This window comes from Amblyraja radiata, chromosome 17, assembly GCF_010909765.2.
Source record: "Amblyraja radiata isolate CabotCenter1 chromosome 17, sAmbRad1.1.pri, whole genome shotgun sequence".
NCBI lineage: Eukaryota > Metazoa > Chordata > Chondrichthyes > Rajiformes > Rajidae > Amblyraja > Amblyraja radiata.
The window spans coordinates 33359865-33378528 of NC_045972.1; the positions used below are offsets into that span (position 1 = coordinate 33359865).

The 18664-nt window shown below is 39.0% G+C and overlaps 1 protein-coding gene across 1 annotated transcript; it reads right to left on the bottom strand.

Annotated features, from left to right (window-relative positions):
* Positions 1–1320: 1320 nt before the first annotated feature.
* On the bottom strand, positions 1321–17332 carry LOC116982698 (tyrosine-protein phosphatase non-receptor type substrate 1-like). Its single transcript, XM_033036063.1, has 5 exons — positions 16338–17332; positions 15778–16089; positions 11016–11306; positions 6314–6418; positions 1321–1802 (listed from the first exon to the last, which is right to left on the bottom strand). Exons 1-5 carry the CDS (start codon positions 16390–16392, stop codon positions 1600–1602), a joined length of 966 nt encoding a protein of 321 aa, XP_032891954.1. The 5' UTR covers positions 16393–17332; the 3' UTR covers positions 1321–1599.
* Positions 17333–18664: the final 1332 nt, after the last annotated feature.

The window sequence follows — 18664 nt, forward strand, 5'->3', positions numbered from 1 at the left end:
GGCCTTGCCCACCATTCCCCTTTTGGCCTCAGTTTTCTGCAACATACATGGAAAACGTTTAGTTGCTTTACATATCCTTGTGTTCATTCCCTCTTCTTCTTTCTCTCACTTCTATTATGAATCTAACAATCAGGCAGCTTTGCAACAGGCCTATATACCTATTGCAACCCTGGCCTCTTCCTACCTTAGGTATTCTCTTGGTTCATCAATTTTTCTTCAATTTAAACCTAATTAATTTTCTCACTTTACCAGTTCTGATAAAGTATCTTCAACCTGAAACATTAACTCTGTTGTACTGTCTACAGATGGGGTCAGTCTGCTGAATGTTTATAGCATTTTCCGTGAATGTTGATCACATTACTATCCTTCAATGTGCAATTGAATGCAACACACTGTGGAATGAAATTTCACACTTTATTCAACAATTTTTTATCCAAAGCACAGTGTCTGAATAAAATGTAACTTTATATCACATGTGCGAACAAAAGCCTATCCTATATATTGGTATGAAAAGTGACCATACAATTCCTTATATTTGTGGAAAGCAGATAACAGAAATAATAATTAAACAATTAATCATTTACTGTTCGCCATCATATACGCCATTGGACAAGGTCAAAATTTCCCCTAGTGAAAAGGCCCGGAAATCCACACAATGTGTATGAATGATGATCAAAGAAACCCAATTAGTTTTGTTTTGAATAGTTTAGTTTAGAGATACAGCACAGGAAACAGGCCCTTCAGCCCACCGAATCCACACCAACCAGTGATCTCTGCGCATTAGCACTATTCTACACCCCCCAAGGACAATTTACATTTAAGCCAAGCCAATTAGCCTACAAATCTATAGGTCTTGCGAGTGTGGTAGGAAAACAGAGCTTCCAGGGGAAAACCCACGCTGATCATGTGGAGAACGTACAAACTCCATACAGATAGCAACGTAGTCAGGATCGAATCCGGGTATCTGGCATTGTAAGGCAGCAATTCTACCGTTACACAACCGTGCCATTCAATAAGGCTGTTTATTTTGGACAAAAGTTCCATGCTGGACTGGACATTGTATGTCTGGATTCTTCAAAGGTTTAACAACAAACAACAAATGTGAATGACCTTCTAAAATCCCGTTTCCAACCATATTTAGAATAAATGCGTAGAAAGGAATTGCAGATGCTGGTTTAAACCAAAGATAGACACAAAAAGCTGGAGTAACTTAGCAGGACAGGCAGCATCTCTGAAGAGAAGGAATGGGTGATGTTTCAGGTCGAGACGTCTGCCCCTAAGAAGGGTCTCGACCCAAAATATCAGCCATTCCTTCTCTCCAGAGATGCTGCCTGTCCCGGTGAGTTACTCCAGCCTTTTGTCTCTATCTTCATATTTAGAATAAGTCAGTAAACACCATTATAAATTCTGCAATTTTGAAAATGTGAACAATGTTCTTGTCAGCGTCAGCGAATAAATATATAAAATGCAGTTATCTGATGACCTCATAAAATTGGATTTTCTTTGAGTTTCAAGAAGTGCACGGTGTACAAACATTGAAAGTTATGTAAAATAATCTATAATAATTACTATAAAATGCTTCTCAGATTGAAAAAAATATCAAATATTCATTGGGCCATTTTTCCTTTTACGATGTTTTTTTACTTTTGGCGTGGTATCGGTAACGTCTGCTGTTGTGATTGGGTTCCACTGTGTCATCTGTGTATTCCCTTTAACTGTTTCCTCTTTCAGATTTTTAGGATTTGCCACGATAGGTTGAGTGCAACGTACGCAGGTCTTCATTTGTACCTTGCCTTTACGTGCTGAAAGTAAAATAACATGAAATAAGGTGCAAATTTTTCACTGAAAATTAGAAAATGCAGAAATATTCCCAAAGAAACTTTACCTTCACAATCTGACGTGCTACTACTAATCTGACGCGCTACTACTAATCTGACACGCTACTACTAATCTGACACGCTACTACTAATACTAAGCAATGTTGACCCAGCAAATCTCAGTCATAGCATCAAGATGATGTTAGGATTACTAAAATTGTCCTTGTGTCCAAAGACTAAAGAGTGGGATGATCGAATAAAATTCCCTGTCTCGTACTTGTTGTTTACAAGGCGGTAGGTGTGATAAAATTTAGTATAGTGGGACCAGGAACCATCTCCTTAAAAGTCTGGCTACTGTCACAGACTGTGGGTGATCATATACGTCATTGGCAAGGTCAGAATTTCCCCCTTGTGAAAAGGCCCTGAATTGCACGCTATATGACTGATGGGAATGGGAATCTGGAAGAAATGCATGAAATACTATGTAGAAACAAAGAACTGTAGATGGTGGTTAATATACAAAAGGACTCAAATTGCTGTAGTAACTCAGCAAGTCAAGCAGCATCCCTGTTTTGTTGGGATTATTGCTAAGTGAGCAGAGGGCTGTTCATTCAGAGCTTGTGATGTTGGAGTGTCTGAGGGGAGTAGATAAGTTAAGACAGTTGATGTTGTGCCGACAGTTAGAAACAAAAAGCAGCAGAGGGAGTCCAAGAGGAAGGGTAATGTTGCAGACAAGAGAAGGGGTCATCACCGTTTAATGCGGACACTTTTCCATAGAAAAATGCCCGGAGGTAAAAGAGCTCTACGTCATGGAGCCCGGAACTCATTGACGTGGGGGTGGAGGCGTATAAAGGTAAGGCCTTTTTAGAGGACAGACTGTTCTGTATCGGAAAGAGGGACGTCACGAGGGGAGGGTGAAAACATAACAAGTTTTCACTACGCTCAATTAATCAACTTTAAGTTAATGCACTTTAACCTTTCAAAAGAACTGAAGTTCTCTGCAACCAACAAATTATAAATTGTAGTCCCTGTAACTTTATGAGTACCCATTATACTCATGTTTCTATGAACAACAGTAACATAATACAAGTTTTCTTTATTGTCACAGGGACCGAGGTACGGTGAAAAGCTATTGTTGCGCGCTAACCAGTCAGCGGAAAAACAAAACATGATAACAATCTAGCCATTCACAGTGTACAGATGTAAAGATAAGGGAATAACATTTAGAGCAAGATAAAGCCAGTAAAGTCTGATCAAAGATAGTACAAGGGTCTCCAATGAGGTAGATAGTAGTTCAGGACTGCTCTCAAGCTGTGCTTGGATGATTCAAATATATAACCACAGTCAGTGATTTTAATGTGGGATAAACACTGACTGAGGATTTAGTGAAGGAATCTCAGCTCTTCCTAAAATGTTCGTAAATTGTTTGGATTTTATTGAGAAATAGATGAAATCTCTATTTAAAAATTCAAACGAGATAACAAGCACTCCTTTGCGTGGGATATAATTCAAGGTCTTGTGCTCAAATATCTTTCCTGTCACTATGCTACATATGGAGCCATTCATATTCCACATGGTTATACATAACAGGAACACAACTCCAAAAATTAAATGTGAATGTGAAAGTGAAATACAACTGTAGATCAGGGAATGGGGCAGGGGCAGAGAGATGGTAGCAGTATCAAGTCAGTTATCGCATGTGGTCAACTAGAGAATGCAGATAACAAACCCCATAAGAATTTTTTTTTTTAAATCAACATTCTTGAATCTAAAACTTTTTTTCCCCCACCCGATTTAGCATTGTCATTGAGTCATTCAACATGGAGACAAGCCCTGCAACTCAACTCGTCCATGCTGACCAAGGTGCCCATCTACACGTCCATTTTGCCTGTGTTTGCCCCCATATGGGCAGATGGGGCTCATCAGCCTGGGAAGGCAGTCCATCGAGGAGAGGGAAAACTCTGATTTAAAACCTCCACTGCCTTGTGGCCATATCCAGTCTTGGAAAAGGCTCCAGGAGTAAACCTCAAGAAAATCTGGAGTCGGAGCCCCTAAGGCAGTTCGTTGTTGTCTACAACCTCGCTATGGCAGCTCCTGCGACGGCGCTGGTGCCAAACTGTAACGGCCCTGCTGTTCCTTTGGATCGAGCAGCGACGTGGTGAGGGGGGACGTGCTGCATGGGCAACAGCCTGTCCTCCATATGACATTGCCCAGGCTTGCATCCTTTGGCTGTAAGGAGGAAATGAAGCTTCCTGAAAGCAAATTTAGTGGTGGAGGTACTTCAGACAAGCGAGAGATAATGGAGAATTTCACACGATGAAAGACAATAGATTTAGTAAAAGATAAAAGGCAAGATATGTTGATTTATAAGGACAATAATGTTGAAACAATCAAACAATATCCCAATTAAAGTTAAAAAAGGATAGAGACCAGGATGAGGGTGGAGGTTTGGGGGAGGAGCCAGGCTATCAACCAGAAATTTTCATCGAAATATTCACTACCATTTAAATATATAAAAGGTGCACCCGTGAAATAATGTCTGTCTGGTGTTCAAATGTGGAAAACCAGTGGGCTGTATTGTTTCTGATATAATCGTCCGTATTAACAGATTGGCAATATATTGTTTTCTCTGTTTTTAATCCTTGCACACGAGTTCAATGGTAGAAAAAAATTGTAAAGTGGAGTCATGTTTAATATGCAAGAAGGCCAGGACACTATAAATGTACTTCTTGTATATTGTTCTAACTGAACAATATAATATGATGATTAGTCAATTAATGTCAGAGGGTTTCAATTAAATGGTACAAAGATGTTGTGTTTGTTTGGAAGGCTGTACTTTTCTGTACGGGCAGGAATTCTCTGCAAGATTCCACGTTCTGATGAATAAGATAAACCAGAAATTATTCATAACTTGATCACTTTCATTCATGAAGCCAGAAAAGAACAAGACAATTAATTTGGGAAATATAAAAAGGATTGCAGCATTGAGGTGCAAGTTGAATTTGGTGCTCAGCAGCTCATCGGCCAACTTTTACATCTCCATTTTAAAACACGAAGCATTTTCTTTTGCTGCACAAAACAGAAGCTCCATCACATACATCTGGCCTAAAGAAATAATAATAAATCAAAGCTAACTTTTCTTCAATTTAATACTCCGATCTTGCCATGAGGATGAAAGTAGCCTTAATTGTGTTAAGAAACTTGAGCTATGGCCCAAGATTACTCAGAATTTTGTTAAGTTTTTATGTCAGAAGATTGGAGGTGGGAAGGAACATAACGAACTCGAAAAACTGGAGCAATTTTTAAGAATCACTTTCTTTTATTAGCTGATACCTAGCGTCATGTAACCCTGATATTCAATGCCATTACCATCTTTAAATGCCCCACCAACAACATCCTGAAGGTCACCTTTGAGCATAAATTCAACTGAACCATAGATAAACAATGTGCCCACAAAGCAGACCAGATAGTGGATATCCTATGGTAACTTGCTTGCACTCCTAACATCCGAGTTCTTTTTAGCACTTACAAAGCACAAGTTAGGAGTGCGATGGAATATTCTTCACTTGCCTGGCGATTGCAGCTGCCACAATTCCCAACAATCCTTCTTGTTGAACAATAATTTGAAGTAGTAAAGACAAAATATTCCGTGGCTGCGGGCTCTCCATCCCAAACTTGGCTTGTAGCACGTGTGTTGGCTGACTCTTGAAAACGAGTCCATAGCTGATAGTGAGTGAACCAACACAACCAATAAAAACACTTGACCTCACTCTCGCCAATTCACCTGTGGCAGATACATCTGTTCATGATAGCATTGATGGAAGGGAACACAACGTTAACTTTATGGAAACAGATCATTACTTGCATGCTGGCATTCAACATTAGTTGAATGGGGAATGCAGAAGGACATGCCAAAAGCAGTACTAGGCAAAATCAAAAATGACGATATGTTAGCTTTGTGAGGCTGCAATGTTGGGCTACAATTGTGTTAAACAACAAATGCAGCATGTAACTAACGGAGCTGAACAATCTCACACAAATCAATCAAATGAAAGTTCTGCAAATCCCACAAAATCTCGTTGTAAGTGAAGCTGCATCTCAATCATGACATCCCTAACACATGAATGCTAGACATGGCCAAACTTTCAAGCTACGTTCAATCAAAAATGGCAAATTGATGGCTTTGACTTCCTCCTAAAATCCCTTTCACCACAAAAACCAACCTTCATCAATTTAGTTCTCTCCACATAACAGCAATAAATATCCAAGAGCAGTAAATACACTGAATACTTTGCTTTAAAAGGCACTCTAAGCTGAAAATTCAATGCCCATTGTGGAAGTGTCCAATTTGCAATACTTAATCCTATTACAATGTACAGCTCAGAATAAAAAACATAACAATGTTTTTATCTGATTAATTTACAATAACTTTTTTGCTTGTTATAATTAGTGAATCAATGTAACACTAAAATCATTGAAAAGAGATTGTCCCTTACCTTTGCAGAGTTTATAACTGACTATTGCTACAATAATCAGAAGCAGTAGAGACAGTCCTCCACAAAGAGGAATCCACCAAGGTAAAGTAGTTTTTGAACTGACATCTGGAAAGCAGATATAAAACAGAAATAAAATCACTTGTACTCTCAAGTCAAATGATGATTTGGGAGGTTACGACATTCTGAGGGATCTGCATAAAACTATATTATAAAGTAAATCTCCCTGTGCAAAAACAGCACTAATGTTCAAACCAATATTCAAACCAACAGAAACAAATAGTGTGATTAAGCTCATTTAAAATATAATACCTCAACCTAACGTATAAAGAGTTTTGAGAATCTCAGTCCCATTACTGGTTGGTGGGGTTCAAAACCTTTGAGTTAACTAATGGAGTTATTTTAAACTGTTATAATGTGAAAAATACAGAACAAATTCTTCACACAAAATTTAAGCAATTACATTTTTGACCAATTAATACATTTTATGAATGTTAGAACACAGAATGGATTAGCACTGAATAGACCATTGCCCCATGATGCCTGTGCTGAGCTTGATACCAAATCAAACTAAAACCTTCTGCCTGCATATGATCCATATCCCTCCAGTCCCTGCATATTTATGTGCCACTCTAAAAGACTCTGATCTGTTATTATCAAAACTGCTTCAGCCGCCAGAACTGGCAGCGCATTCCAGGCACCCATTACTTTCTATGCAAAAAATCTTGCAGCGCACTACTCCTTTAAATATTCCCACTCTCAGCTTGAACCAATGCTACTTTGTGTTTGACATTTCCATCCTAGGAACAAGATTCTGAAGAAGGGTCCCGATACGAAAGGTAACCTGTCCATGTTCTCCAGGGATGCTGCCTGACCCGTTGAATTACCCCAGCATTTTATGTCTGGTTTGATTGTTTCCTCTATCTTTGCCTCTCATGACTTTGTAAACCTATATCAGGTCTCTTCTCAGCCTGTAACGCTCCGGGGAAAACAATCCAAGTTTGTCCGACCTCTCCTTATAGCTAACACTCACTAATCTACGCAATATCCTGGTCAACCTCTTCATCACCTTCTCCAAATTCTGCACTACTTTCCTGTCCTGTAATGTGGTAATCAGAATTGCATACAATACTCCAAATGTGACACAAGTAAAGCTTTACACAGGTGCCAAATGACTTCCCGATTCTTATACTGAATGGTTTGACCTCTGAAGTCAAGCAAACCAGATGCCTTCTTTAATACAAAGATAGACACAAAAAGACTGGAGTAACTCAGCGGGTCAGACAGCATCTCCGGAGAAAAGGAATAGCTGGCGTTTTGGGTCGAGACCTTTCTTCAGACCTTTTTCTGACCTGGTGCCTGACCCGCTGAGTTATTCCAGCTTTTTGTGTCTATCTTTGATTTAAACCAGCATCTGTGGTTCCTTCCTCTGTGCCTTCTTTAATACCATCCACTTCTGGTGCTACATTCAGGGAGCTTTGTACTTGGACACCAAGACCCCTTTGTACATCAATATTATTATGGGTTTTGTCATTATATCCTCTTACATTTGACCATCAAATGTGCAGCAGCTCACATTTGCCCAGATTAAACTCTATCTGCCATGTGTCCACCCAAAAGGTCTAAATCCAGTTGTATTAATTGATGATCTTCTTAACTGTCTGCAACTCCACTAATTTTTGTGTATTCTGCAAACTTGCTAACCATTCCATCTACATTTTCGTCTGAGTCATTTATATATATCACAAAAGAACAGAGGTGCCTGCGCTGATCTCCGCAAACCACCACTGGACACGCACCTTCAACCAGAATTATGCCCTTCCACCACTAACCTCTTTTCTATGGATTAGCCAGTTCTGAATCCAAACTACCAAGTCACTGTGGTCCCCTGCATTTTAGTCTTCTGGCGATAGACACAAAATGCTGGAGTAACACAGTGGGTCAGGCAGCATCGCTGGAGAAATGGAATAGGTGACATTTTGGGTTGAAACTCTGTCTTAGTCTTCTGGTTTAGCTACCATGAGATAATGAGGTGCCATCATTGTTCTGAGATGCAAGGAAATCTGGGTGCATGAACTGCAAACATCTAGCATTCAGGTGCAGCAAGTAATTCACAAACCTGTCAGAACATTTTCTTCTATTATATTTTATTGCTGGGGGAATTGAATACAAGAGTAGGAAGACCTTGCTTTATTTACATCGGAAATTGATGAGACCACATCTGGAGAATCTAGTGCAGTAATGGCCTCCTTGTTTAAGTAAAGACTAATATGACAGAAGTAGTTCAGAGAACGTTTACTGGACTAATGCGTGCCTTACAGGAAAAGGTTTGACAGGCTAGGATTGTGTCTGCTGCGATTCAACAGAGTGAGAAGGGTCCTGATTGATAAATGTAAAATCATGAGAAGTCTTGACAGGGTGGAAATGGAAAGGATATTTCCTCACAGAATGATTAGTTGTCATTGTTTAAAAAAAGGATCATATATTGAAGGCAGACGAGGGGGATTTTTCCATTCTCTCCACTGGCTGAAAGCTTTGGCAAACTCTTCCTTTAAGGGGAATGGAAAACAGAGTCTGTTAATAATTTTAAAGCAGAACGAGGCAAATACTAATTCACTAATGGGCTGAAATGTTTAAGGGTTGCAAGCATGGATTTGTTAAGGGCATATCATATTTAAATAATTTGAGATAACAGATAGAGTTAATGAAATTAATGCAGTTCTAGCAATGTTTTGTGTTAAGTGCCCCATACCACACTTATCAGCAAAGCTGAAGGACAATCCTTAAAAGGTGATAATAAAAAAAATTATGGTTGGCAAAGTAAAAGATAACAAGAGCAATGTAATGAATGGTTTTCTGACTTAAATTGTTAATAGTGGTGCTTCAAGGTGTCAGTTTAGGATCATTGTTTTTTTTATAATCTATTTTAATAACCTAGAATTAGGGGGTCAAGCCAAAATTTCGATATTTGCAGATAGCATAAAACTTGGTGTATTGTGATTAACAAAGAAGATAGGGATATATTACAGCCAGATATAAACCAGCTGGTGATAGATGAAGTTTAATGTGGAGAAATATGCATGATGCAATTTGCTGTGAAGAATGAGGAAGAGAAAAGGATACTTTTCAAAATGGGGTGCAGGAGAAGGAGGATCTGTGCACAAATCATTAAACGTGGTTGGGGAAGTTAGGTAAGTGGATAATAAGGCAAACACAATCCTGTGCCTTATCAGTAAAGAGAGTATGAAAGCAGGAATTTATGCTGAATCTGTATAAAATTCTTGTTTGGCCTCAGCTGGAAATATTATATTAATTTCTAGTCACGACATTATCGGAAGGACGTGAAGATGTTAAACAAAATTGGTTACTAGGGCTATAATCATGACAGAAGTTTAGAATGAATAGAACTGTTTTGATTGATTGTTTGATTGACTGATTGATTGAAAGTACAGCATAAAAACTGGCCATTCAGCCCACCAAGTCCATGCCAACCGTCGATCACCCATTCACCAGTTCTGCATTATACCACTTTCGCATCCACTCTCTATATACTAGGGGCAATTTACAGAAGCCAATTAACCGAAAAACCTGAACGTCTTTAGGATGTGACTGAAATATGGAGCACCCAGAAGAAACCCATACAATCACAGGGAGAACATTCAAACTACACACGGACCTGAGGTCAGGTTCAAAACTGAGATTCTCATGCTGTGAGACAGCAACTTTACATGCTGTGCCATCCTTTCTTTGGAGAAGAGAAGGCCGAGGGGAGATTTGATGGATATATATAAATCGATGAAGGCTAGAAAATGTATCGAGATAGTGAAACACAAAGACCAAAGGGCTGTAATTAATAATGGGGAAAGTGAATGCATTGCCTATGGATGTAATGGAAGCAGATTCTGCTATATCATCAAAGAGATGAATTGTATTAATATATGCTGCAGAAATAAAATGCAATGCCGGAGAGAATGTGCTGGTGTGGGGAGACTAGTGATTTGTTCTGGTAGAAAATCAGCACACACATGATGGGCTAAAAGGGCTCCTTGTGTGATGTAATCATTCTATAATTCTGTGGCATATTGCTCCCATGTATAGAATGAGTAAGTAACCGAGGCATGAAAATAATCATAAATCCATGGATGCTGGAAATCTGAAGTAAAAATACAGAAAATGCTAGTAGCACACTGCAGAACAGGCAGCATCTAATACAGAAAATGCTAGTAGCACACTGGAGAACAGGCAGCATCTAATACAGAAAATGCTAGTAGCACACTGGAGAACAGGCAGCATCTATGGAAAGAGAAAGAAAATTAACCTTTCAGGTTGGAGGTCATTCTTAACTCTATGTATCTTTCCATAAATGTTGGAGGAGCTGCAGAGTTTTTCCAGTACTTTCTGTTTTTAACTTAAGATATCTCATCAGTTAAAACAATTGTGCAAAAACACATCAGCAAAGGATTACATCCAGGGAAATATTGAATAAAAGTGGACCTTAAGAAGTAGTGTAAAGTCACGTCACAGAGCTTAGCAGCTGCAGCTGGTGTGTACTGCTATTAATCTTAGACACTCCATGCAAACCCAGTTTCTGAAAATTCAGATTTTAACTCATCGCCTGCTAGGTATTATTACAACAAAAAAATCAACCAGACACAGTGTAATCATATACAAATTAAATTCTTTGTCAAAAGAGGGATGTTTCTACCTGCAAGGTTGACAGTATAAGTGGCCGAAGCTGGAGCTTGGAGCGTGGAGTGAGACACTTCACATGTGTAGATAGTTCCTTCCTGCGCTGGCTCTGTGTCGTGCAAGCAGCTGGAGGCTTCAGTTAGACTCTCTGCGTTAAGCTGATGGTTTGTTTTTACTCCATTCGTAATTCTTTGACCATCTCTATACCAAGACAAGCTGTAGTCTGCAGGAAAGAACCCAGAGGTTTTGCACAGCAGAGAACCATCTGCATCTTGTGATTTCATAATCGTCATTGGTGCTGGGGAAGCTGTAGAAAATGTTAAAGATAACATATGTTCTGATTTCAATATTGCAAACAAGATGTGAACCGATATACTTCTCTGGTGTACATTGGAAAATGTTAGAATATTCCCTTTTCTAATATTTCATTCCTCCATTATTTAAAGGGATTATTCGCTGGCATGTCTGATCTATAGAACATTTTGGTATAATAATCTGACACCATCTTGTACAAAAATATTATAATGGGGACTTATTGGGTAAATGTGTTCTGTTCTGCACTGTAAAGATCTATGTGGCTATAAAATTAAAAACTGGCCCAATCATGATGAATCCAAATTAACTCTGAGCTTGCCTACTTATATTTTACGCCTACATTAACGAAACGGAGACGACCTGGTACATTTGCTGGAAATGGGAAAGGAAGAAGCTATCCCGCACACTTAATGGTTTTGTTCAACAAAGATGTAGGTATATACTCGAGTAAATCAGCCTGAACTGAATGAAGTAGTGAGCTAGGTTGGCACAGAATGAGATGCCCTGGCCTAAACCCAAATATAGGTTGTGTAGTCTGAATTCCAATTATGCCTGTCTTGCACTTAAATATAATGTGTTCATTTTGTGAAATTAATACATTGTTAAAGTAGGCAGCTACCATTCTCTCATCAAATAGCTGAGTCATAAAAACAGCTTTTTTCCTCCACGAGTAATAGCTCTACTCAATAATGAAAATTTTGTAGCCTCCTTTGGCTGTGGTATTTTATTTAATTCACATGTTTAATCAATAATGTTTTATTGTTAATGTTGACTGTTTTATGTGTCATTCTTAATTGTCGCTGTATGTCATGTTGTCACTTGCGCGCGGAGCACCAAGGCAAATTCCTTGCATGCGAACTTACTTCGCCAATAAACTTATTCATTCATTCATCAAAAAATTCCATTGTCAGGTAATATTCATGTCTCTATTAAAACAAAGCTTGACAAAGTAAAAGCTTGTATTTAGCAAAAGAACAGCAGCATTACCATAAAAAGCTAGTTTCTACAAAATGTAATAACATTTAAAAAATGAAATTTTGATGCTTGTACAGTGCATAAGCTTTATGCAGTTTACCATCGATGGCATCTACACAAGGCACTTCTTCAAGAAGACAGCATCTATCATCGATGATTTCCACCAAATGGCTCATGCTCTCTTTTCTCTGCTACTGTCAGACAGGTGGTACATAACACTAACATGTAGGAAAGAACTGCAGATGGTGGTTTAAATTGAAGATAAACACAAAATGCTGGCGTAACTGAGGAACAGGCAGCATCTCTGGAGATAAGGAACGGGTGATGTTTTGGGACGAGACCCTTCTTGTACAGAACACTAAATTCCCACACCACCAGGTTCAGGAACAGCTATTTTCCTCCACCATCAAGTCTTGAAATGGCCTTCATGATCTTAATACTTCCTCAGCAGCGAAATGCTATGGACCACCTCTTGCACAACAATGGACTTGATTTTAAATCTGTGTAAGAAAGAACTGCAGATGCTGGTGAAATCGAAGGTAGACACAAAATGCTAGAGTAACTCAGCGGGTGAGGCAGCATCTATAGAGAGAAGGAATGGGCAACATTTCGGGTCGAGACCCTTCTTCAGAATCTGTTTTGCACAAATTTATTGTATTACACATTGTTTTTCTTTGCACTGGCTTTCATAATTTATGTTTAATTTGCCTGCCTTTGATGCTGTTGTAAGCAAGCTGTTCATTGTACTTATAACTTACTGTATTTGGGCATATGTCAATAAACTCTACTTGCCAAATAATTTAGCATAATTATCATACAAAGCTGTATTCTACAAAGTGTAACAAAGTGCCAAATAAATTACCGATAAATTAAGAAACATTTTAGAATATTAAAAATATATAATTTGCATCGTATAATTAAATAATAATTGATAATATGGGAAAATGGTTGCCAGGACCATTCATATGAAATCGGTCTTTACCTATAGGAATGATACATTTTGTTCCAAATATTCACACTGTTGCCACTTGTTCTCACCCCTTTCCACTAACTCCATCCCACCAAACCCCATTCTTAAACAGTAAGATGGTCTGCTTAAATCATGCATTTCAGTGGTATAATTTATCTGCTGCATCCTCTGTTAAAAATGCTAATAAGTATCTACAATTAAAGAAAACCAATACAATTATAGATACTTAATCTAAAGCAGCGAACATTAAATATTATTAAAGGATAGGCACATGCTTTGACAGAGAATGCAACAGAAATAATGCATACATTCTCAATACTATGAAACATCTTTAAATAAAATAATATCCTCATGTTGCATTGGGAGGATAGTCTGTCAGTAAATTTGGCTTTTATAAAAATAAAACGGTAAGAAAGTAGGTTGTATGAAAGTCGATGAGTCCCTTGCAATTATAATAAGGGTTATTTAACTTCAGGCCAGTGTCAGTACTTGTAAACTGCACAAATTAACCAGGATTTTCTGGAAACACAAGTTACAGAATATAGATTACATCATTTATATATCCAGAAATAACCCCTAAAGGAGCCTATTCAGCCAACGATTAAAATTGAGATGTCCAGAAATTAAGTTTTTGTTTTGTCAATCGCTGGTTGGCACATTCACTCGTCCAACTTTTTCCTCTGAAGACAAGGTTTGAAATAGAGACTGGGGCAATTGGTGGATGGGAAGGAAGGGAAATGGGTATCTTTCAACGTTTAACATTTCATTATTAAAATTTCCAATCGGAATGGGATTCATATTCCAGAACCGAATAACTGAATGTGTAGAGTTGGGACTGATCAAATAAAAATAAAGGTATGGAACTTGAGCGGGCGAGTAGCCGTCATCATCCTTCCGCTTCGGGGCACCCGCGACCCCTGAAATAACAGCGCAACTCTAGCACATATTTTTGTAACATTGTTTAAGGAGGAATTGATCCATTTGTAATCGTAGAATCTCGCAATTTGGCTTTGAAAATCTTTCGATACGGTTCGATCCTAGTTTTCCAATGTATGTAATAACATAACGCTGAATGAGTCTGGGCTTGATTAGTAATTTAACTTCGTGCAACATTACCAAACGAAAGATGTCAATGAACTGTGCAAATTTAGTCCAAACTGCCCCACTTCAGACACAATCGGTTAAAGACAAATGCATCTCAAATACAACCGGCTGGTGGGGAAGGGAAATTTAAAGTTATAATATTGTTTATACTATCCGAGCGACTAACTGTTCAGTTTTGGAGATAAGCAAATTAAATACAGAGCACCAGATACGGTCACTGAGGTTAGCACCAATTAAGTTTCCCCAATATATTTATGTTATTAAATTGACTGCACCGTCGGACGGCACGTGTAGGGCATTAACCGGAGACAGTTCAGTGCAATTATCCCATTGCAACCCGACTTTCCAGGAATTTTTGTTTTGTTCCCCGGGTGGAAGTCCATTCTGAGGGGATAATGAACGCGCCTGTGCGTAGATAGAATTCTACCCCAGCATGCTTGAGCATGAATCAATACGCTACTCTCCCGTGAAGTATATTACACAGACCACTTGTAATGCAATATACATCGATAACTCAGATCGCAATTTTCCATCAGCCCAGTTAATTTGCCTTCCACCCTTTCGGCAGCTCTTCCAGTTTAGCCTGGAAATGGATTTCCCTTCCTGTGGAATGCTGCAACTAATTGGGAGCCTAATTGTTTATTAAGTAGCGGGAATTGTGTATTAAGTAGCTGTTTGTAGAAAGCGTGGCAATCCCCCTTGGATGGAACACCTGAAAAGTGTTTGTAAAACAAATACTATCAACGGCAATCCAGATTTTAAACCCCCCCCCCCCCCCCAAAAAATATATATCTGCTTCTTCTCTGCCCAGCTGAACTGAAACCCCATACTAGTACTCTTTAGGGGTAAACGATAACTGATAATTAAATTCAAATATTTCCTCTTAATGAACACATTCAAGTTTGCGGGAAGTTACCAATTTCAATGGATAGAAGCAGGCGGATACTGGGGAAATGTTAATGCATTTCACACGATGTGTTACAGCTATAGAGCACAGCGGGTTGCGACATATACCTTAAAAGTACAATTGTGTTCTGCAAATGATTTCGAAATAATTGTTCAGCCGATGCCCGCGTTTGCCGCACGGAATTATAAAGGGATGATACAAAATGTGCATTCGGCGCGTTCATTTACGAATACCCCCCTTCCATTATTATACATGTCATGGTCTTCCGTGTCTCACAATGCCCGGTACCAATATTCCCTTGTGCCCCCTGTCATTGCTGTAAGGTTTTGCATGGCAGCGACCATTATTTACGCGTAGTGTATGAATCGTAAATGAAAACTTTATATTTTAGCTACTTTATTCCATTCATTCCTTTCCAGTCTCCTGTCGCACTGCACCGGATCAACATTGCCCCGAGCCAGGTTCATAAACAAAAGTGGCAGCATGTCGCTGAGAACGATCGCTCACCTTTTACTTCAAGGGTTGCACCTGTTCCATTTCCAGTGTATTCACCCTCCACTCTGCAGTAATAGATTCCGGCGTCTCCGAATCTCACGTTCACAATCTTAAGCGAAGCGCTCGCTCTAGATTCCACCTTGAACACTTTCCTGGAATCTTCTCCCTCTTTGAAAAACTCCCGTGCTCCTGTTTTCCACCAATACATCTTAATGTTATTTTTATCTCTAAATAGCCCGAACGAGCATTGCAAACTCGCGTCCTGCCCTACCAATGCATCGACTTTATCCGGCATTTGATGCACCTTCGTAACCTCGGCGAATGCTGCAAAAATAAACGGAAAACAGTGTGTAAATTTAGGAAAGGTTCAGGACAACAACAAACTTTCTCGTCTTTCAATTGATTTTTTAACAAATCCATGGAAATGGCGACTTGCTTTAATGTACAAACACCACAGGAACAGATACCTTCCAAAGACCAGACACAATGAATTAAAAACAGCGACAAAACAAATGACAATTAGTTTGCTAAGTGAACTCGTCGCTTCATGTGCAAGTGTTTTTGAAGAATACCTGTGCAAATAACGGCCAGAATGAGGAAGGGGTTAAATTCATTTTTTCCATACATACTGAGTACCGACTTCGCAATTGAGGAGCCACGAGAGACCGCGGAGTCGAACAACAGAAAGTTGTTGAGCCACGCAGCTGCGTTGGTTTGGGGATGGTGGGTGGGAATAACGGTATGTTGAGGGACTTTTTTTTGGTTGGGTATATTGTGCAAACGAAACTAAATGTCAGACTTGCAGCTTTGCGGTTTCAGTACCGTCAAACGTCAGTTGACATCTGCGAAGAAACATGCTCGCTGCTGGAAATGGAAATTGAGGCTAATTCAAAGAATTCGAAAACACATTGAAGCAGGGTTTTAATCACAAGGTGTGTGTGGCGGGGGTGGGGTTGACAGGATTGTTAGGGGGTGAAGGCAGGGAGCTGTGTGGCTCAGCAACTTTCTGTTGTTTGACTCCATGATCTGCAGAGTCCTGCTCCTGCGCTGAATAAATATTTTTAACTTCACGGGAAGCCAAATGTACAAGAGGCTCTACATTCACCCTCAGCAGATAACACAGCATGGAGTGCTTGTGCGTATCCCTTGCGAGATTCTCCAGGCGACGTGATTGTTACATTAAACGGAAATGTTCCCCACAATAGGGATATTTTAGAAGCAGCTGAAACTCAAACACGTGTATCATTTCCAAATTTAAACCTTGATATATAGCAAGGACAATCCCATCTCTATCCTGTGATTTCACTTATTTGCTCCAAGGAAGATTTGATCATCGTCTTGCACTTTCTCCTTGCTGTAATATATTTGGGGGAAACAACCATTCTAAGTGTTAAAGTTTTACATTCAAATTGTGAAAAAGCTGTGTCATTTGACATCTGAAACAACTAGTTACATTCCTGGAATTTTTGGATCGCTTGCTTTGCACATTGTTCCAAAAAGTCTTAGTGAATAAATATAATCAAAAATCTTTATGGGTGCTTAAGATAACAAGGAGTTAACTTGTCATTGCAAGGTAAAGAATAATTTATTATTAACTAACATATTCAAAGAAATAAATTAAGTCATTAACAGGAGTTAACTTTTGTGTTATCTTTTTACACACTGAGAGCATCACAATGCATTTACGTTCTCTTGTCTTGATTTTTGACGCTCAAAACATATAACAACAATATATAAGGTAGGTGTCTGGTATCTCAGGTCCAGAATGCAAAATGTTCACACATTTCACCATTTTAACTGGTGTTGCACAATAGCCATTGTGAACTTGGGTCGTTATCGCTTCTAAAATTAATTCAGATAAAAATAGATATGAAACAAGCAGAGATTAAGAGAGCAAGTTTGCAGCAAAATCCTGTAAATGACAAAATTTCACAACGGTTCTCATTCCGTGCTCTAAAACTGATCTCCCGTTTGTTCAGGACTTAAACTCCCCCTCCCATTCCCAATCAGATTTTTCTGTCCTGGGCCTTCTCCATTCTCAAAGTGAGGCCCAGCGCATATTGGATGGACAGCACCTTATATTTTGCTTGGACAGTTACATCCCAGCGGTATAAACATTGACTTCTCTAACTTCAAATAGCCCTTGCTTTCCCCCTCTCTTCATTCCCACCCCCTTCCCAGTTCTCCCACAAGTCTTACTGTTTCCGACTACGTTCTATCTATGTCCCGCCCATTCCCCTGACATTAGTCTGAAGAAGCAAAGATCCTATAGCTCCGTGAAGAAGGGTCTCGACCCGAAACGTCACCCATTCCTTCTCTCCAGAGATGCTGCCTGTCCCCCTGAGTTACTCCAGTATTTTGTGTCTACCTTCCTGTAAATGACTATTACTTTTTCTATAGACACCATTGGATGATTTTAAATCTACTGTGTTAACTATAAAAATACTTTATAAAAAAAATCAACTTTCCCCAACAAGGGGATAAACAGGGTGGAGTTTTATACAGCTTTGCTCAAGCTTTGAATTCACTTGTCCTTAAAAGCTGCAAAGATGTTTTAATGTATATGTGTGTGTATATGTACCCACTCTAAGTTTATGATTCCTCTTCTTTGTAAGTTTCTTTAATGTAGCAGTACAAGATACTTGTAAAAAACATGGCTGGCTTCATGGCAACTTATTATTTCTAAAACCTCTTAATTCTTAACTGTCATTAAGTCCCTTGCCCTTGGAAAATATATCAGTGTCCTCAATTTAAACTTAAATTTTAGTTCAAAACGTCTCTCAAGATAGGCATGGAAAACATGGAAAACAATGTTGTTTTATATAATGCAGAAATATCAATCCATGAAATGGGTGACTCTTCCCAGGGGCACTGTTGCAGAAGTTTGATCAGCCTTCCT